The sequence below is a fragment of the Rattus norvegicus genome, chromosome 14, assembly GCF_036323735.1.
Source record: "Rattus norvegicus strain BN/NHsdMcwi chromosome 14, GRCr8, whole genome shotgun sequence".
Classification (NCBI taxonomy): domain Eukaryota; kingdom Metazoa; phylum Chordata; class Mammalia; order Rodentia; family Muridae; genus Rattus; species Rattus norvegicus.
The window spans coordinates 83,070,277-83,091,250 of record NC_086032.1 but is presented as its reverse complement, the minus strand read 5'-3'; the positions used below and the strand labels follow the sequence as shown (position 1 = coordinate 83,091,250).

At 49.1% G+C, this 20,974-nt stretch overlaps 1 protein-coding gene across 1 annotated transcript; it reads right to left on the bottom strand.

Moving 5' to 3' along the window:
- Positions 1-524: 524 nt before the first annotated feature.
- Positions 525-16,905, bottom strand: Pes1 (pescadillo ribosomal biogenesis factor 1). The gene is made up of 14 exons (NM_001044228.1): positions 16,868-16,905; positions 11,499-11,578; positions 10,505-10,658; positions 9,184-9,293; positions 6,448-6,709; positions 3,931-4,047; positions 3,762-3,836; positions 3,457-3,543; positions 3,220-3,350; positions 2,747-2,872; positions 2,447-2,631; positions 1,882-2,045; positions 1,632-1,793; positions 525-916 (listed from the first exon to the last, which is right to left on the bottom strand). Exons 1-14 carry the CDS (start codon positions 16,889-16,891, stop codon positions 833-835), a joined length of 1,761 nt encoding a protein of 586 aa, NP_001037693.1. The 5' UTR covers positions 16,892-16,905; the 3' UTR covers positions 525-832.
- Between the last annotated feature and the right edge of the window lie 4,069 nt (positions 16,906-20,974).

Below are 20,974 nucleotides of genomic sequence, written 5' to 3'. Positions count from 1 at the left end.
GCTGGTAGTCCTGGGTTCTATTTAAGCCAGCCTTGTAAAGCAAGCCAGTAAGCAGCACCCCTCTGCATCAGCTCCTCCTCCAGGTTCCCGCCCAGTTTGAGTTCCTCTCCTGACTTCCTTCAGTGGTCAGCAATATGGACATGGAAGCCATAAAGACCTTTTGGTTACGGTGCTTCGTCACAGCAAAGGAAACCTTAACTAAATACCTTCTTTCGCCTTCTCATGAACTCCAGCAGGAAGCGAAGAAGCCAGTTGTTTATAGACCATGACTGGACTGGACTGGACTGGACAAGAGAACCCTCAGCATTCTGCTTGAGGGAAGGTTCCAGAACTTCAAACCCAACTTGAGGAAGCAGTTCGAAGTATAGCCTGAGCTAAAATAGGAACCAGGCCAGGGCAAGTGTGAATGGAACCTGTGCCCTTCTACCATTCCTAAACTCAGAGTTCTAGAGTGCCCGAGCCCATCTGGATCTGTCCACGTGACACCTCTCCAACCCCAGGGAGGCTCTGAACACAGAATCCAATTGGCTGCAAAGATTCAACCATTTAATAACAAAAGCTTCCCACCCTTACTCCTCGACAGCATCCTGAGCACAGGAAGGGCACAGCTATGTAGGAGGCTGTAGAAAGCTAAGGAAAATGAGGATGTCAGATGGATTCCTGGGTTAAGACTGGGTCGGGCACAGTCCCCTTTGGCCAGACAATGGCATGAACCACACAGGAGGCTGGGGCTGGCCACACACCACCAAAAGCATGACAGTGCTGGCTGATGTGTCTGTGTTTCACTAGCTGCTTCTGCCAAGTCCAAATTTCAGTGAGGGACGACTAGAGCTCACACAGGTCTTGTCCTCTTGGCCTTTTTCTCAGACCTCACAGCGTCGTCATGGGCTTTCCTCTTCTCTGCAAGCTTGTTGGCCTGTGAGAAGGAAGGAGGAACTCAGACTGGGGTGAGGGAGGAAGTGGGCGAGCAGACAGGGATCTCCTCCCTTTCTGGGGCTATCGTTACTAGCAGAGCCTCTACTCTAGAAAAGCTACCAAAGACCTCAACTTGAACCTCAGGGTAAAAGGACAGAGCTCCTACCACTGCCTAGACAGCTCGTTACTTCATGGTCTGTAAATCTCCAGCCTGGAGACTCTAGGCCTACTCCTCCATCAGCTTCTCTGAGGGAAAGACAAATTCCACCGAGCCTTTATTGGAAGATGGCACAAGAGGGAACAAGACTCCTTCCTGGGCTACAAGTAATGCTCCTAAGAACCAGTGAGAGGTTGGCGGGTCTGCTCTGGGTGGTCCAGAAGGTGGTCACACTCAGTGTCTCAGGAGGACTGAGACACAGTTATGTTATTTAGGTAAGGCTGCAGCCACCTCTGGAGGCCTCAGTGCACAGCCGCTTTGTTTGGTTTTCCCTTGTCTGTGGGAGAGCTGCATCCTCAAGACAGCCGTGCTGCTTAGTGGTGGGGACTGTCCAGTGTGAGGCCTTGGTTTCTACTCCCAGCTACAAAAAACCAATCAACAAAAAATCTAAAGGAAGAGGCCCGGATCAGATGAGCCCGAGTCTGTCCAGAAGACAGCCGGCAGTCCAGAGCTCTCCTGGGCAGCTCGGTGGAGGCCTCGTCCCAGGGTAGGAACCTACCTCTCGGATTTTGCGCCGCTTGCCAAACATGATCTTTTGATAAAGGTACTTCTCTCGCTTCTTCATCATCATGATGGCCAGGCGCTTGGCCTCACTTTCTTCCTCCTGGGCCAGCCGCTGCCTGTCTTCCAGCTTCACAGTGCCGGCCATAACCTGGGGCTTCTGGGGAACAATGCAGCTGCATGTGAACTTGGTCTCCTGGACTAGCCAGGCTGCTTCCCAGGCATGGCTCTGTCTAGTGCTTTCCTACCTTCCCTCCCAGCCTCTGCTGCTCCAAGGCTGACAGGTGCGCCTCCTCCTCCTCCTCTGACTCAGCTTCCACAACTTCCTCCTCGTTTTCCACTGCAACATCACCGTCACCTTCGCTGTCATCGCCTTCATCATCCTCGTCTTCCTCTTCCTCTTCCAAGTTTCCTGCAGACAGCAGGTGACTTGTGAAAGGCCTACACGTTTGCTCTTCCTGAGCACCAACCTGCTCTGCTGCCTAAATGCACTCCAAATGCAGCTCAAGGGTGCCCCGCCCACGGCCCCAACAGCTCCCGAAGCCCCAGCTGAGCTGCCTCCAAGGAAAACTCCGAAGCCCTTTCTTGAACACTCTTGACACCTGTGCAAAACTGACACCTCTATGCTACACTGTTCCACTAACTGCTCCCTGCAGTTGACTCCCAAGTGTCGACACCAAACTAGTACTGCAAATGCTTGAAAGGCGAGAGCTTTCTACTCCAGCTGTCTTGGGGTCTGACAACTCTGAAGCCAAAGGAAATGGCCACCCAGAGGAGCCTGTCAATACAAGTGCCCATCCCTGGGCAGCTCACCTGGGTCTTCTCCCCGCTGCAAAGCCAGGAGCTTCAGCTTCTCAGGGGGAATGTAATCTCCTTCCTTCTCAGACACGAAGGGTGAAAGGTGTGGGGGCAGCTGCACCCCAGGGAAGTACTCTGCCACAGGGAGGAGGAGTCGGGCATTCACACAGTCAAACACCCACTGGGGCTGTACGTAGTACCTGGTGCAGAACAGCCAAAGAAATGTTGCAAGGGAATAATCAGAGGTACCACTGGATCACCAAGGCCTAGGACATACATCCTCCCACAGGTCACATGAGGGCCTTAAATATCTACCTGCCAATGATGGGGGTTTGCTGCCCCGGCCGATCAACAATCTGGTGGGTGATGCCAGAGTCTGTGCTGTCATAGGTGGCTCCAATGCACAAAGACTTGTCCCAGGATACATCCCCACCAAAACTCCTACAGGCACAGGGGAAACCATAAGCCTTTTAGGCACCAGATACCTGCCTTGGAAACTGTTTTCTCTGGATCTACTACCTACAAACCCACTCTTCTAGGAAGTGCCTATGCCTGCCCCAGAGCTGTCTGTCTGGGATCACAGCTACACTCCTGGTTCAGGACGGACCTTGGCTAGTGACAGAGCAGCAGTTCTCCCTTCAGCTGAGTGCTCTGAAGGTGCCTGCCTGAGGTCTGGCCATCACTCTGTACATAACTGCTGAGTGACAAGTGGAGACAGCCTCATGATGTTACCAAGGCCTCCAGGCTAGCATAGAAGGTGGAGACTGGGCTGGCTGAGGCCTCCCCACCTGATGATGAAGGCCAACGCTTCACGGGGCACCTCTCGGTTCAGGAAGAACTTCAGGCCTTCAAAGAGCTTCTTGTGTTTTTCCTGAGCCTCCAGCTCTTTCCTTCGATCTTCCTCCTGTGCTGTCACTTCCTGCAGAGAAGGGGCCAAGCCTCATACCACCAGAAGACAGATTGGCCCCATCCCCCATCCGGTCCCACCCTGTGCACTCCTGGAGGGCAGCACAGTGCTCACTCACCCCGTCAGTGGGAAACTCATCAGCCTCAGCCTCCTCTACAGCAGGCACCACCACTCGGGCCAGGCTGGCACTGAGGGCAGCCAGTTTCTGTAGGTAGAGAGCAGAATCGCAAGGTGGCCTGCTTGCAGGCAGGGAACCTCATCTGGGGGTGGGGTGGGGTGGGGAACAAAACCAGCCCCAGGTCACATTTGGGTCTGGGCTCTAAGGGTAAGTCTTAAGACCACCGCCTAGCAGAACACATAACTCTCTATGGTACAAAGACTGTGTGGATGATTTAGGCCAACGCCTCCTGAAGGCCCTCTTACCTCCATAGAGCTCTCGGAATCCAATGCATATGTGTCCTCGCTGACCTTCATCTCTGCTTGGGCTTGACTTTCAATCTGGGGAAAGGGAAGCGGACACCTATAGCCCCTTGCTTCAGCGTGGGGACAAAAGGGCTAGATCCAAGCTAGGTGAGAAGGTGCTGGGCTCTACCTTGGGTGGGTAGTGAAGGTTGAGTGACTGGTAGAGGCGGAAGTTGACGAAGCCCAGGAGAGTGGTATAGAACTCAGTGAAGGTGGCCATGACTCTGTAGTCCACATCTGTTGGATGCTGGAGGTATGAGACAGGCATATCAGCACTGTTAGCACAGGGGGCAGGTAGGTGTTATGCCTACAAACCCACAGACACCTTAAGCACAAGTAAGGCTCTGGACAGAGGCCTCAAAGGCTATGGGTACATGGGAGGCCAGTTCCAGGTTCCCCATGTGATACAGGGGCCTAGGATAGAGGCAAGGGGATCTGGTCTCCAGTGCTCCCCTGCAGCCTCTCCTTCCTCCTCCTGGTCCTCCCACTTCTCTCTCAATTGTCAGTGGGACATAGGGCATATGCCTTCCTCCCCACCCATCCCAGAATATGTTCAAGACCTGCTTCAGGGCTGCTCTGAGCACTAAGAGAGCAACCTTCCCAGACCCCAGCAAGGCCTGTGTGTGGCACATGGTCCACAGCCCAGAAGAGGTGACAGGCATCTACTGACTAAGGTGCCATCGAAAGCCAGGTATGACTAGTTGTAGCAGGATTTAGTCCCTCTATACCCTGGAGAGTCTGTGATGAAGCTCACAATTTAGCATTTCCATCTCTAACCCAGCCTAAGACTAGGCTGAAGCAGAGGTAGACAGCTCATCTACAAACTGGACCAAAGTGTCTAAACTCTGGAATAGTCTCACCCTTTAAAGTCAGAGAGGCCTACCGAAGAGCCCTCACCAAGCCTTGCTAACCACTGGGGGGCACACAATACTTAGGAAACATTTCTAAGAACTGTCAAAACTGATCATGATCACAAGGTCCCCTCAGCCTGGGGCACCAGAATTTGAGCTAGTTTTCCATCTTGCTACTGGGCAGCAGCCTATGCCCCCAGGGTCTTCTGGCAGGAATTTGAACACAAACATCCTTCCCCATAGTACTGAGCAGGGCAGGTACACCCTGCCCTCCCCACTGCATTACCAAGTCCCGCTGTGTATGTATGCCCAGCACTGGCTGCCCTGAGGGGCTCAGGAGGGTCCTTGTTACAACCACCCTTTGGAGAGGAAGCAGTTGGCAGCAAGCTGGGAGGAAGGAGTCGTGGGCAGCCCATGCCCTTCCCCCAGGGCCAGCTGTGTGCAGGCTGGCCCTCACAGGGCCTATTCACCACTCCAAGGACACACAAAGACCAGTCTGAGCATAATGGGGGATCGACATCAGAGAGAAGGAAAGAGAAAGGGCCAAAGAAGTTAGGCAGGAAGGAGGAGGAGCAGAGAACGGAAAGGGGAAGAAGGTTCATGTACCCTTGTTCCCCAAGCCTGCCTTTGGGAAAAGTAAAAAAAGGGACCGCTGAGCTCCAAGGCCACATCTTGTCTTGACAGAAGTGCCACTGCCAGTGAACCAGAGACAGGGCAGGTTCCAGCTCCAGATACCCCCCGGACCCTGGGAGCACAGAACCTCAGTTTACTCTGCAACAACTTTCTCCATACAAGGTACCCGTTCCTGCTAAATGAACAAGCAGAAAAGGACACCAAGTACCTCTCAGTCAGACAATTCTGGGGACAGACCTAGCTAAGACTAATCCTCAGGGAAGAGGACTGGGAGCTAATAAGGCTTCTACAGAAAGAAAACACCAGAAATCTTAGCACAGCCCTAAGGAAGAGCCCCAAGGATTTAAAGCGAAGCTATTAAGAGGCAAGCCATGTGCTAAGTAAGTGCCTCTCCTGTGCTCCCTTCCCTGGAATCACCCTGTGCTCCAGGCTGTAGGGGAGGATGGGGCAGGAGACAGGAGTAAAGCACTTCTGTTGTGGCATGTCATGGCAGACCGGGAATAGGGACCCAGTGGGGCTGAGGAGGGCTGGGCTCTGCCTCTTGATCCAGATGGTCGCTGTACAAAACATTGGGCATCTGTGGCCTCCCAAGCTGCCCTCTCTGCCATTCAACCATAAAGGCTGTTACAATGCAGAGCCAGGACCTTTCAAGACTTCTTTTCCCTGAAGTCCTCATGGCAAGGTTGAGAAGATGGTAGCACATTAACTGAGGCAGAAAGGGGAAGGAACATATCCAAGACCATCTAGCACAGCAGTTCTCAACGTGCGGGTCACCAAAGACCACCTTCATGTCAGGTATTTTACATTTGTAACAGTAAATTTACAGTTATGAAGTGGCAACAAAAATCATTTTATAGATGGGGGTCACCACAACATGAGGAACCGTATTAAGAGACGCAGCCAGAGGAAGGTTGGGAAGCACTGCTCTAGCAGAGGTGTGGGGTGGGACAAGCTTAATTAGGTTTAGCCTGTGGGTCTGTGTTCACATCACACTAGAACTGTGGCTGACCAGGGCTACTGCCTGACTGGACTGAGGAGCACATTCCCTACTCTGCCCTCACCCCACGCCCATCCCGCACGGCAGCCAATAAGCAGGAACCCAGCAAAGGCTGGACTCCAGAAAGCACCCCACTAAAAACCTTCTCAGGAAACAGCACACTTACATCATGGGAGAAAGCGTAGGGTGCAATCCACACGATGGGCTGACCCAGCACCTCAGCCTGATAGTAGATGCCTTTGATGGACAGGAAGACCTTGCGCAGGGCTCGGGCAGCAATGACGTAGTGCATGAACTCCACGGTGAGGCGGCGGCACAGCTGGATGGTCTGCACGTGGCACTTGCCCGTCCGAGGGAAGGTGGAGAAGAGGAAGCACATGGACAGGGCATCATCGAGGTCACGCAACGCATCGATAAATGTGGGGTACCTGCGGGGTGGTGAGGGCAGCGCTCATAAACCCTTTCTGTTGGGTTCCAAGGCTCTCTGGCCACTTTGCCTCAACCCAGAGGCCGACTCCCAAGCTAGGCACTGCCATAGCTACTTCCTGACATGGTGACATGATGACAGCAACAAGTCTCCCGGCTGGCCACGCACCTGCAAGCAATCCTGTAGCTACTGATAACCTAGCAGGTTCCAGTGAACTCACATGACCCCCAGACACAGTGCTGGAGCCTCAGCCACTTGTTACCCTCTGTGACTGAGAGGACACCAAGTCGGTGGCTCTTTGACTCTGTCTGAAGCTAGAATCTTCAAAGGCTCACAATAAAAACAGAAAAATAGGAAGCTGGCCTCGTAGGCCAGGAAAAGTGGGCTTCCTGCCCCAGCAGCACCTGCACCCAGGCTTGGCTAGTCACCTGAGTGGGTCTTGTTTTGCTGTCTTTCACCCCCCAGACCCAGGTAACTGACAGAACCAGCTCTAACTGGGACCATGTCCACTTATTCTCAGGAACGCCATGGTAAATGAAGAAGCAGACAAAAGTGTCACTCTGGCAAGAGTGCTGGGATTAAAGGCTTGAACAATTTTTTGAGACAGGGTCTTACCTGTCGCAAAAAGTGTCAGGGTTGGGGATTTAGCTCAGTGGTAGAGCGCTTTGCCTAGCAAGCGCAATGCCCTGGGTTCGGTCCTCAGCTCAAGGGAAAAAAAAAAAAGACAATAAAAAAATCAAAAAGGGTCAAAGCACCACTGCTTTGATGGTTTCCAAAAAAAGGGACAGAAGTGTGGGACACAGAAGTCATGGTACCTGCACTGAGCCATGAGCCTAACTTGTCACTAAGCCTCATCTAGCTCCAGCCTTACCTAGAAAATGGCACTGCGAACAGAACTGCTGACTTAAGATAGGGTGTCTTTAAGCAGATATGGTGGTACATAGCTGTGGTCCTGGCACTTGGGAGACTGAGGCAGGAGTACCGAGTTCTAGGCTTAGTTCAGGCTACAGAGGGAACTTTCTCAAAAACCAAGCCACCAATCCACACACTTCTTGTGGCTCTAAACACACACTTAGTAAAGATGAATACTGAGGTGGCCCAGGCCCCGTCCCTATTTCCCTCCTCACACTAGGCATCCCTGAGATGCTAGCATCTAAACCACATTCTAGAAGCTTCGCTTGAAGAAAAGGGTCTACTTTTAATCCCAGCATTTGGGAGGCAAGGGACAGGCAGATTTTTGAGGCCAGTCTGGTCTACAGAGCAAGTTCCAGGACAGCCAGAGCTACATAGAGAAACCCTTCTTAAACAACAAAGATAAAGGGCTCTGAAGGGCACAGACAGCACTGCTAAGCACAACTGAGAGGGCTGCCCCATGTTCAAAACCAGGCAGAGATGAAGGGAGGCTTAGCAGGGACCTGGCAGGTGATAGGTCAGCTTCCTAGGTTCCTGAGGCAGAGGCAGCATCGTCCCTCAGCCTCCTTGGTGCCTCAAAGTTTCCTACCTCCCTACTTTGTAGACAAAGCTAACACCCCAGGCCCTTTGTAAGACAAGCACTCGCTTCTTCTGGACACCTGGTTTCCCCTATACTTTGGATCTGGTCCAGGAGACCAGAGACTATTTGCTTTGTGAACGAACCCAGGTATTTGCTCTCCTACCCCCTATCTCTTCCAAGGCCATGTCATAGGCAGGACAGGAGCTACCAAACTAGGAGTTCCTGTCCTCTGGTCATTCAGTTTCTGATACCAACTGTTATCTCCCAGGCCAAGGCCCTCCATACCCCAGAAAGGAAGCTATGCCCCTTCATCTGGAATTGAAGTGTGCCTAGGCCATCACTTCACAGAACAGAGGTAACAGCCTAGGAGTTCTATACTTGACTAGTTCCAGGCCAAAGTGTTGTGGGAACTATTATGAACACTGAAGAATACTTGGCCCCAATGCAGGCTTCTATAGACACCAAACACATTCCATCTACACTATAGGAACTACAAGGGTCTTCAGGCATTTGCCCATTTCTCCGGAACAGGAAAAGTCACTGATAAGCTAGTGACAGGGAAGGGTCTTTGGAAGACCGAGAAAGAAACAGTTAAGACCAGAACTCTCTTACCATGATTTCTAAGTCTGTAGTGTGGGAACTCATGGCTCTGGCTCTCCCACCATGGGTCCTTTGAAGGTGCTGCTGTCTCTGCTCATGCAGTATGTCCCTGGCTGCCCCTAACAGGTCATTTTCCAGATGTCTCTCTAGGTATGCAATCCATGTAATCCGTGCCACACACCTAAGTCCTCTCCTTGCTGCCTCACAGCCCTTACTGTACCCAATGCTACTTATAATCATGACTGATTTGTAGCTTGGATTCTGGTCTGACTCCTCTAAGAGGACATGCACTGTCAGTCGAGTGTTGGTTCTGAACCCATTTCATCCCAGCACCAGGGCAACACTCGAGAAGCAACTGCAGCATTCTGAGGAGCAGGACTCACCGCTCCTTGACAATGTGGTCCAGTTTGTAGCTGGGTTTATTGTCCTTGAGGCGTTCTACAGCATTCCACTCGCTCTTCCCATAGGCTTTGCGGAGCTTCCGGACAAACACCTGGAAGAAGGGACCAAGGAGGCTATGACAAGGGCCTCTGAGCAGCTCCAGCATGGAGACCCATGGGGCAGGGATCTTCTCAATGCTTTCTGAAACTGGTCATAGCTGTTTGCCTGTGCCAACAGGGCCCTCAGCCCAAGAGTTGCCAAACAGCCAATTCCATGGAGCTCTAGACCCATGACAATGACTAGAGGTGGCCCAGGTCCTGTCTTTTGATGCATGGATGTGTTGACACCAAGTTTTTCTGGGATAAGAAGGCTTATCAGCTGTTTCCACTGAGGCAGATCATGACTAGAAGAACTAGTTTTTAATTGCAAACTCCTATGGGCATCACCCAAAAACTAGTTGTTCACCTCCATGGACAAGAAGCTACTCAGGAAAAAAAACAAAAACCTTAAACTATAAGGCCACATCTTCCAAACCAACAGATGATTTTTCCCTCCCAAGAATTGTTCAGGGGCTGGGGATTTAGATCAGTGGTAGAGCCCTTACCTAGGAAGCGCAAGGCCCTGGGTTCGGTCCCCAGCTCCGAAAAAAAGAACCAAAAAAAAAAAAAAAAAAAAAGAATTGTTCAAATGAGCCCCAGCGTTCTCAGAAGCCCAAACGGTATGTGGGATTATAAATAAATAGCAGGTCCTGGACACATTTCCCACTGCTTGCCCACTTCCGGCACTGTTTGATGTAGCTGGAAAAGCCAGCCACAGCTGCTGCCCAGACTCCTGATGGCCGCCAGGTGGCTCTACTCCTTGAAGAACCCCATTTGCAGTCAGAGGAACCAGAAACAGCATTTAATTTCCATTAGTCTACATGCCACTCTGCACGTGGTGGAAACAGGTTTCTGCTGTCCCTGTGGCATTTGAGTGTCTATACTTATGTATGGAACTGAAGCCTAGGTGTCTTGGAAGCAATCTGACAAAGAGCAAGAATAAGGGGCTGAGGAACGCAGAAGGCACCAAAAGCCCCTGAAATGGTACCATTTTTGCCTTATGGGCAAAAAACAATAGTAATCATCTTTTTTTGAAGGGGCAGAGATAATTAACAATTATACATAGGTCCTGTGCAATCTTACTGAACCCTGGAAACATCCCTCTAGGGTAGAATGACAACACCACCCCCCCCCCACCCCCCGTAGGACTGACCCTCAGTGTGGATCAGCAACCTGTCCAAGGTCAGTGACTCACAAAGCTGCACACCCAGAACCCAGGCCTCACCTTGTACTCTCGGAACTTGTTGACGATGGGTTCATGGAGGAGGAATTTAATATCTTTGATAAGGTAAAATGTTCGGGCTGCTGTGGAACCCTTGTTAACTTTCTTCTTATGCTTGGGTTCATGAGGATAAATACCTTTCAGGATGCACAGCCGCCTGAAAGATAAGCCATCTATTAAATCAGCAAAGGGGCAAAGCCACAGCTGGGCCTAGAAATCAAGAGCGACCCAGAAGCATGGGATTCTGTGCGTAGAGATCTTTCAGGTGGGTCTGTCTGATGATCACAAGTCCCTAAACAGAGTGCAAGCAGGCAGGACATCAACAAAGCAATCAGCAGACGCCATAAGAGAAATCAACATTTCAGACATATGAAAGGTAAGGACGGAGCATTTAAACAGGCCAGCCAGCCATGACTTATTCTCCTGGCGCTCCGAGGGCTCTAAGTTTAAGGCCTGTCTGGACTGTGGGAGTTTGTTCTTCATAACAAACAACAACACAACAGGCTTGGGAATATAGCTCAGTGGCAGAGTGTTTGAGGAGCATTATGTGAGGCCCTTGACTCAATGCCCACTCTGCAAAAAACAAACAAAACCCCATGCAAACAAGAAATTTCTCTTCAATACAACAAAAATCTATAACCAAAACATGCGCGCATACACGCGCGCATACACGCGCGCATACAAGCGCACACGCCCAGAGGGAGGATGCAGAGGTCAGGATTCAGCTGGCGGAAGGACCCACTGACTGCAGACATCTAGAATTGACTCTACAGGACAGAGTCCAGGATTCAGGTCTTCTGTCAAAAGGGTGCTAAAAGCCCACCCTGTTCTCTGGTTTCCCCTCAGACCACACATGGCAAAGCACAGCTCACTAGAGGAGCAGTGAGGAAGAGGAGGAATATTAGAGCTCAGTGAGGCCCAGAGGCAGCTAGGCTTTCACTGAACATTCATTACCCAGGCTCCCAATGGACCCTATTTTGTCCCTCTCCAACCTCACCTGAAATCAGGCAGGCTCAGCTGCAGCTTCTTCCGAGCTTTGTTTCTCGTGATATAATTGGTGGCAGAGCCTCGTTCATACTTAGGGAGGAAAAAAAAAAAAAAACAATTCTCCATTAGAAATGACTGCAGCGGGTTGGGAATTTAGCTCAGCGGTAGAGCGCTTGCCTAGCAAGCCCAAGGCCCTGGGTTCGGTCCCCAGCTCAGAAAAAAAAAAAAAAAAAAGGAAAAGAAATGACTGCAGTGAGTAACATCCGACTGTGGGAAAAGTGAATTCTAGAGACAGCTAAGGTTCTGGGTAGGTGGCAGAGATATTTCCGGGATGGGGATTGCTGTAGGGAGTGAGATGACCTGACGAGGAGCTTGGCACTGTCCTTGTAGCTGCCAGCACAGAGGAGTGTATCCACACCATGCTTCAGTGTGAAGTGCTTAGCACCAGTCTACATCCTGTCTGGTATAGCTAGTGATCCCATGATTCATTTCACTCGGTCCCCACAAGCTGTGGGATACGTGCAAATACCCATTTCACAGCAAGGAATGAACTCAGTACAACAGTTCACTCAAGTCACACAGCTTAAAAGCTGGGTTGGAGGCACAGACTGCTCTTCCAAAGGACCTGGGTTCAAATCCCAGCACCCACATAGCAACTCACAATTGTTTTTAACTCCAAGATCTGACACACTCGCACAGACACACGTGGCAAAACACCAACGCACATTAAAAAAAAAAAAAAGCTAGGGCTGGGCTCCAAACCCAGGCCTGAGTCCAAAGCCTGCGTGTCTAACTAATCCTGTATTTTATTGGTCCTTTATAATTCCCTCATCACCACTAGACTTTTTATACCCCACAAGTAACCATTCACACTTTCCTCCCCACAGCCCCATGAAATGTTAGTACTACAGATTTACTGAACATCTGCGTAGAGTATGTTCCTTTGAGATAAACTGCAAGGCACTGTAAAATCTAGGATATCTCCTGGCCACTTCCCCTTCCCTCAGGGGTACTATCACCACTCTAATTTAAACTGTTTGCCCTTAGTTAGACAGAAAAAGAGCATCCTGTCCCAAAGAGCCCGAAACAGTGGCTACCCATGCCCACTCCAGACAAGGTCTTCCCCTGCAGTGAGCTAGCGGGAGCATCTATACCCAGGTCCACTCTGAAGAGTCAAAGCCCCTGAACTACCTATGTAGTGCCCCCACCCTCACAGCCATGAAACACTCACTACTCAACCCCCCTGTAGTTATCTACTGTCTCCTGGGAACAGGCCCATGTATGCCTTAGGGTATCCAAGGATGAGCTTAACAGTTTTCATGACAAATGTTTTCCACTGAGGCAGTGAGATGGCTTAGCAGGTAAAAGCTCTTGCCACCAGTCCTGATGACCTATGTTTGATCCCAAAACACATATAGAAGGAGAGAATGGACTCCTGCAAACTGTCCTCTGACCTCCACATGTGCCCTGTGGTTCTTGGGGGGTTACACACTCATGAACATGCACACACCAAATGTGAAAAAGAAAAGTATTCCCCACAGCCAGCCACAGTGGTAAACACCTATACTAATACTTAGTATAGTATAGTATTTTCTAATACTTAGGAAATAGAAACAGGAGGACCATGAGTTCCAGACCAGCCTGTGGTATATACAGTGAGACCTAATCTCACCACTAACCCCAAAACTGAAAAACAAAATGTTTTCTACTTTCCTGTGCCACACGTATCTCTTGTTACTGTGCACTGCCATTTTAAACACTAAACCTGGTTTACATGGTGATTTAACCTTTTGGACCAGGGGGATGTGTACTGAATAGCACAACACTTTGCTAAACACCTTACAATGCATAAGACTTTCCCACAACAATAATTCGGCCTAAAATGTCAAAATAGTTGTGAAACCCAGAATGAATAGTGGAACAGCTTGCTGACAGATCTCCACCTGCACCCCCAGGGCAGGTTTCCCTTTTTATTTGGAGGCAAGGTCTCAAAATGTAGGCCTGAGGGGCTGGGGATTTAGCTCAGTGGTAGAGCGCTTGCCTAGGAAGCGCAAGGCCCTGGGTTCGGTCCCCAGCTCCGAAAAAAAGAACCAAAAAAAAAAAAAAAATGTAGGCCTGGCTGTCCTGGAACTTGCAATATTGAACAGGTCAGCCTCAAACTCATAATCTGCCTGCCTCTGCCTGCAGAGTCAGGCTTCCCTTCTTATAGTCTGTAGCTCCCAATGGCTAGCATTTACTGAATAATTAAGAGTGTGTTAGGTTAAAAACAAATTGGGATTCTTTTTCAGGGTCTAGCCTAGTAAATGGATGGAACTAAAAACATCATAGTGAGACCCGGAAAGATACACATCTTACGTTCTCTCTCGTTAGAGGCTGCTGGGCCTACAACTTCAGAGATGAGTACATATCCTGGAGTAACTGCAGAAACCAGGAAAGTAAAAAGGGACCACTGAGTGGTAATGGGGTGGGGGGGATGGACAGAGAGGGGAATACCAGGGAACAAATGACTAGACAGATGTAAATGAGAAACTCGAGGAGAATGAAGATAAATGCCGGAGTGAGGAGGGTGAAATAACAGTAAGGATGTCTGAAAACGTCCTATGGGACCATACCATTGTCATCTACAAACAAAACAAACCTAGAATACAGACTAAGCCTGTGTGTGAATACACTCATATCAGTTAAATGGAATTCTCTGATCTGGGCTGACAGTGTTCCCTCCAAGAGTCCAAGACACTACAAGCTACTGCTGTTGCCCTTGTGACTCCCAGAGGAGGAGCTAAATCTCTACAGATAACACCATGCATTTCAGATGCAGGAATCAGAGGCCACTGAGCTGAAACTGACCCACAAGCCGCCTCCCTGAGGCCCAGCTTTCATGGTACTAGGAGGAGGGAGCAACCTACCCAGCTGTGACGTCTGGGAAGCACAGCAGCAGTCAGCACAGCACAATGAAGTGAAGGGTGCAAAAGCGGTGTGAATACCATGGCTGTCACCAATAGTTTTCTACTCGGACTTAAGACCCTCTCAACACAGGAAAACCATGCCTTGCCAACTACCCTGGGCTACCCAGTCCTGAAGGAGAACCTACAACCATCACTTCATAAACCAGCATAATCCCTGACTACGTTCTAAGTATGTGTCCTTAGACCCCAGAGATGTGTAGTCCTTACCTCTCGACAAAGAAACTTCTTTGCAATAGAGACCATTACAGAAAACCACAACCAATCAAAACACAGAGTTGTGAAGCCCAATCCCAATGAATATAACTACAAAACAACTCCTACACCTCAGGCTCAGGGGCACTGTGGAAGAAGGAACTGAAAACCTTTAAGTGCCAGAGGAAAGTTTGCTGAGATGTGTATCCTAGGAGTGACAGAAGCTGTCTCAGCCACATGGCTGCCTAAACATGAGCTGAACAAGAACAACAGACTTGCTCACGCGGATGGAAGCAAGCCCAAAAGCTGTGAACCCTACACAAAGAACTGCAGGCAACTAAGGAATGCTGTGAGTGGGAGAAATAGTCTTCCCCAGGAAAAAGGATACCAATAAGCTATCCAATACCAAATGGTCAGCCCTGAACACACACACACACACACACACACACACACACACACACACACACACGTATATAGACTCAGCAGGTATATCTATGCACTTAGGAACATATATGTACATACATATAAGTATGTAAGAACCATTTTAAATGAGGCCATGAATTTGAAAGAGAGCAAGTCAAAGTATATGGAAAGGTTTGGAGGGAAAGAAAGGGAAAAGGGGATAATGTAATTATAGTCTCAAAAAAAAAAATAATTAAAGGGGCTGGGGAGATGGCTCAGTGGCTAAGAGCACTGGTTGCACTTCCAGAGGTCGAGAGCTCAATTCCCAGCAACCACACAGTGGCTCACACCCATTTGTAATAAGATTTGATGACCTATTCTGGCCTACAGGTGCACATACAGATACGGCAGTCATACATAAAGATAAATAAAAGACAGTTAAAAACAATTTTAAAAAGTAACTAAAAAGAACAAAACAGATTGGTATCAGAAACTTCTAAGTCATCCTATCCCAAAGTCCCTTCGAGCCTACAGTCTCCTTGCAGAAGCAAGAATAACTCAGATCAAGACCCTTTCTTTAGCTGTCTTCTCCACTCAGAATAAATTCCAAGCCTTACATGGCACAGCCCCCATCCTCACCTAGACAGCCATGTTGGTGTTTTTTCAAAACCCTGCACACTGCCAACCTCTCCTACCTACTGGCCTTGGTTTCCACTGCAGTTTTCTCTGCTAAGCACTTCTGAAGGAGAAAAGAAAACCAGCAAGCTTTCACATTAATTATGATTAATAAGCTTATTTAGTAAGCACCAGGTTGCACAGGAAGATGAAACTCTCTAATCTGAGACAACAGAGCTAAAACGGTACTGACTTCTACTTTTGTTAACCGGCTCATCCTTTCCCCATTTCTGTAGGAAAAAAAGGTATAAACCTGCTTTTCTCCCTTGAGAAGTGACCACTACCAATACCATAAGATAGCAAATTCTATTGCTAAAGATAAAACTATCTTAACCAGAAACCTGGAAATTTCAGCTTCTGTAAAACATGTAAGGAGAAAAAGACCACACTAAGAAATACGATTGTGACAATGCCTAACCCCATATAAACCACGAAACACTTCTGTTGGAGCCTGGGCCTCTTTAAGTTACAGCTGCACACTGTTATAAGTCTCTCCTTTATCTGAGTGCCGAGAATTCTCTTTGGGGAAGGTTGAGGCCCATACCCCAACACTTCCATGCCCCTGACCCATCTAAAGGGTTCTGCTTGTTCAGATTTCCACTAAAATGCTACGTCAGAAGAGGACCTCCAACACAACACTAATCGAATTGTCTGTTGCTACTCTTCACTTTACTGCTCCTTCCTAGCTTACTCTAGAGCGCACTTAAGAATCTTTAGCCACGCGCAAGGCCCTGGGTTCGGTCCCCAGCTCCGAAAAAAAGAAAAGAAAAGAAAAAAAAAAAGAATCTTTAGCCACTTTATCTGGTTACTTTTGTCCAACGGGAAAGGTTGACACCGGGAAAGCGGGGCCACATCTGATTGTTTACTTCTCAATCCCCAGTACCTAGGACTGGGCCTGGCTCAACAGAGAAAATTTCTAAGACGTAATGATGTATTCTACGTCCCGTTGATCACTCTCTAATTGTTGTTTGGCAGCTCAGTCAGTCTTCACAACTCCTTCCACAGAAAGCCCGTCAGAGTTCTCCGGCTTCCAGGGGCTTGCGTGCAGCAGCTTTACTCCTGCGGCCGTCTCACGACCTCTCGGTTCCCACAGGCTAGGGAAAGTGACAAGTCCAAGCACCCACCACCCCTGTAACCCACTTACCTTCTTCTTTTCCAGACCTCCCATAGCTCCACGTTGAGAAAGTCCTGAAAGCGGAGCGGAAAGGCAGAGCTACTTCCTACCGCACGTGCCCCGCTTAGGGCCCTGAAGGACCCCACGCCGCCAACTCAGGGCTGTCCGAAAATATGCCTGTGCATGTCCAGAGAACGTTGTGCTTTTTGTGACCTCATTATTTACGACCAAAGTCTCTAAAGCTCAGAAATTGTGGTAGTTCTTTCAGTCCTTTTCCTAGTTGCCAAAATCTATATAGACAAGCTTTAAACCAACATGGAAACTTAGGCAGTTTTATAACCACCCTAGACAGAGTTGTTTGACCACGCGAGCCCCAGTGCATTTCGGGATACAGCAGGACTGAAAGCTGGGAGACAGCCCCACGCCTTCTGGGATGCTGAGGGCTCTGTAGTCTGGTCTGAACTCAGAGATCCGACTGCCTCTGCCTCCAGAGTGCGGGAATTAAAGGTGCAGATCACCACGCCTGGCTGATGTTTTCTTTAAAAACAAAACCAAACACCCCCCCCCCCGGAAATGTTCACTAAATCTAAAGCTACTAGCTTTTGTAATGCTAGACTGACTGGCCAGTGAATTTAAGGGTTGAATTGTCATGGCAACGGTTGCTAGGCGTTGTAAACCCAGCTGGCCAGGTTTTTGTCTTGTTGGCCTTAGGCTCAGGGGCACCTAGTTTGTTTGCTCATGTTAGAATAAAACAGAGCAAAAGGCTACCTTTTACCTCACACGGATAGAAAGGCCTAAGGAACCACTTAAATTTGGGGAATGAGTTGAGACACAGGAGCGGATCTCTGAGTCTGAGGCTAACCAGATGCATGTTGTGAGTTCCAGGGTAGCGAGGGTATTAAGTGCCACATTGTCTCCCCCCCCCACCCCAAAAGAAAGAGAGAGAGAGAGAGAGAGAGAGAGAGAGAGAGAGAGAGAGAAAGAAAGAAAGAAAGAAAGAAAGAAAGAAAGAAAGAAAGAAAGAAAGAAAGAAAGAAAGAAAACAGAAGGCATAACACCCTGGTGGCGCCTGTAATCACAGCGCACAGCAGTCTGAAGCTGGGAGATCCCAAGTTTCAGGCCAGTCTGGGCTAGAGATAGTGTCTCAAAACAGCGAAACCGAGAAAACAAAACAGAGCTGAGGAGACGACCCAGTGGACAGAATTCCACTGCAAGCATAAGGATGTGAGTTCAGATTTGCAACACACACATAAAAGTTGTAGTGACAGCCGGGCAGTTGTTGCGCGCAGGCGCTTAGACGGCAGAGGCCTTCCGGTGGATCTCTGAGTTCCAGGACAGCCAGGGCCACAAAAGAAACTGTCTTGAGAAAGCAAAACAAAAGTTGCGGTGGGGGCCTGTAATCCCAGACCTGGTAGGAGGGAGAGGGAAATCACTAATTGGGCATGGGATAATTGGGTCCCTTAAACTCACTGGCCAGTCAACCTAGCATTACAAAAGCTAGCATTTCTGTTTGAGAGAGAGAGAGAGAGACAGAGACAGAGAGACAGAGAGACAGAGAGACAGAGACAGAGAAAACATCAGCCAGGCAACTTTAATACCAGCACTCTGGGTAGAGGCAGTCAGATCTCAGGGTTCAAGGCCTGACTAATCTACAGAGCTAATTCCAGGGGAGCCAGGGTCATGCAAAGAAATCCTGTCACAAACAACAACAAACCACCAAAACAAAACAACCAGTCAACACTATTCACACAGGGATGAACATAAGTGAGAGGTGAAACCTACTCCATCTTGGGACAGGCCTTCATCTTGAAGGAAAAAACAAACCAACCTGAGAACATGACCTGCAGTAGAACCCAAACTGCACCCACGTACCAGGAAGGACCTCACAGCTTATCCTTGGCCAGAGTCACTCCCTCGCTACTCCATAGCAACAGTTAATCAAAGATTAGTCCGATTGTTTCAGATGTACTTCCAAAACATCTGTGATTGTATACAGTTGAAAGACCCCGGCTTAGCAGCAGTAACGCCATTTTGCAAGGCTGTACTTAAGATGACTGGTTCAGGGAAAGGTTAGAACACTGAGTACACAGCGGCTGCCAAGCAAGATATGTTTGGTTGAAGGCCTGGCAACAGGACGACTTCGGTTGAGCACTGACAATGAAAAAAAGCCCCAGGAGAGGTCCCACACCCTGGTGGGGGGCCGAGTCAGTCGTTATGTTCCAAGAAGGTAGCTAAGAAACTTGCCCCCGGGCTGAACCCTTGGGGGGCCGAGTCAGCCGTTATGTTTCTAGAAGGTAGCTAGGAAACTTGCCCCCGGGCTAAACCCTTGCCATATTAGAATCCACCAATTATATCCCTGTAACCATGCATCTGCTTCTGTATGCTTGCTTCTGCTCCCCAAAATCCTATAAAAGCCCATCCTTGGTTCCGTGGGGCGCGCCAGTCCCCCGAGTGACTGAAGCGCCCGCAGGTGCCTGTGCCTGTGTATCCCGACAATAAACCAAATCCTCTTGCTGATTGCATCCTGTGGTGTCTCGGTCTGGTCTTTGGAGTTAGAGGGTCTCCACCCCGAGGGAAAGTTCTCCCTGAGAGCTTTTCACAGTCTTCCTTCAGAGCACCCACCTGTTGGCTTATTGTCATTCTATTAGATGCTTGCCAGGCTGAAGGCCCCTCCCTCACCCCTTCGATTGCTCCTATTGTTCTATAAAAACTTGTCCTGCTAAGGGTTTGAGGCTGCCCCCCCTTCCCATCCTTCCAGCCCTGCTGTGTCAGGGTTGGGTTGGAGGAGAACCCAAGCCCGAGTTTGTAATAAAAAGACCCTAAGGGGTTGGGGATTTAGCTCAGTGGTAGAGCACTTGCCTAGGAAGCGCAAGGCCCTGGGTTCGGTCCCCAGCTCCGGGGGAAAAAAAAAAAAAGACCCTAATGCTGTTACATTGGAAACGGCTCCTTGGTGGTCTTTTGGGGTTCACGAGCGCTTCCTAGCACAACAATAGGTGCTCACACCCACATGAACTCTGAACTGTAACAGCTCTGAGGAGAACGATATCAGTCAGGAGCTAAGGAATACCACAAAGTCACACTGGACAACAAACTTCACAAGAAATTCACTGGGAAAGACACAAGAAAATGGTTGCCTCTGCTTGGGAGAGAAACACTAAAGAACTAAGCTGAGGCAGGATTTATATAGGGTTTCTTGAGGGTGGGGTTTTCCAGGGTGGTCTGGTATTGGTGTGGTTTTGTGACCCCATTTTGGGCTTTTGATCTCTGTGGTCAGAGCTTGGCTAACTGCCTCTTGATAGGCTTTTAGAGTAGTCTGGCTGTTCTGTACCTCAAGGGGCTCCCTCACACACGCACCTAAGGTTGAGCAGAATTAGGCAATTCTAGAATGCTCTTAAATATATATTTAACACATCTGAGCTTAAAAGCTAAACAAGATCACAAGTTCCACATGGATTGAGGACGTAGCTCCATAAATAAAGCACCCGAGGGCAATCATGACTCATTCAGATCCTCAGAGCTAAATCTGTTATTCTGTGACTCCTATGACAGATAGGAGCCGGACACTGGAGAGCTCATAGGACAGCTAGAGTATGCATCTCACCGATGCATACGTGTTTCCTTCAACATAAACTGTCTCCAGCAGTGGGAGAGCAGGGGGACCAATACCTACAGTTGTCCTCTGACCTCCACACTCATACCATGACTCTCGTGCACCTACACTCCCACACAGGAGTGTGCACACACATGTATACTCCCCATACACAGTATACACAGTCAGATGAAAAGACAAGTTCCATGTTGTCTCCCTTAAGGAACAATCACAGGATATGTATATTCACGCTTACTTTAGGCTGTTTTGTGTGTGCAATGGCAGAAGTATAGATGTTTTATGTTTTTTCAAGGTAGTAAGAGTTATTTAATAATCAATAAATTCACAGTCTGTCAGTTTCTTTGGCTGCAGTCTGTCAACTGATCCCAATTTTGTTTACTAGCCAGTCACTGGCAATCACAGGTTCTTTGTTCTAATCTTTTTTTTTAAGATTTCTGCATATATGTATGTGCACCATATTTGTGCCTGGTGCCCTTACAGAGGCTGGTAGAGAGCACTGGATTCCCTAGGACTGTAGTTACAGTTGT

Coding starts and splice junctions, on each gene's coding strand:
- Pes1 (NM_001044228.1), bottom strand. CDS start 16,891: ATGGGAGGTCTGGAAAAGAAGAAG. Junction 3,544..3,761: donor ATTCCGAGAGCTCTATGGAG/GTAAGAGGGCCT, acceptor CTCTACCTACAG/AAACTGGCTGCCCTCAGTGC. Junction 2,632..2,746: donor CAAACCCCCATCATTGGCAG/GTAGATATTTAA, acceptor GTTCTGCACCAG/GTACTACGTACAGCCCCAGT.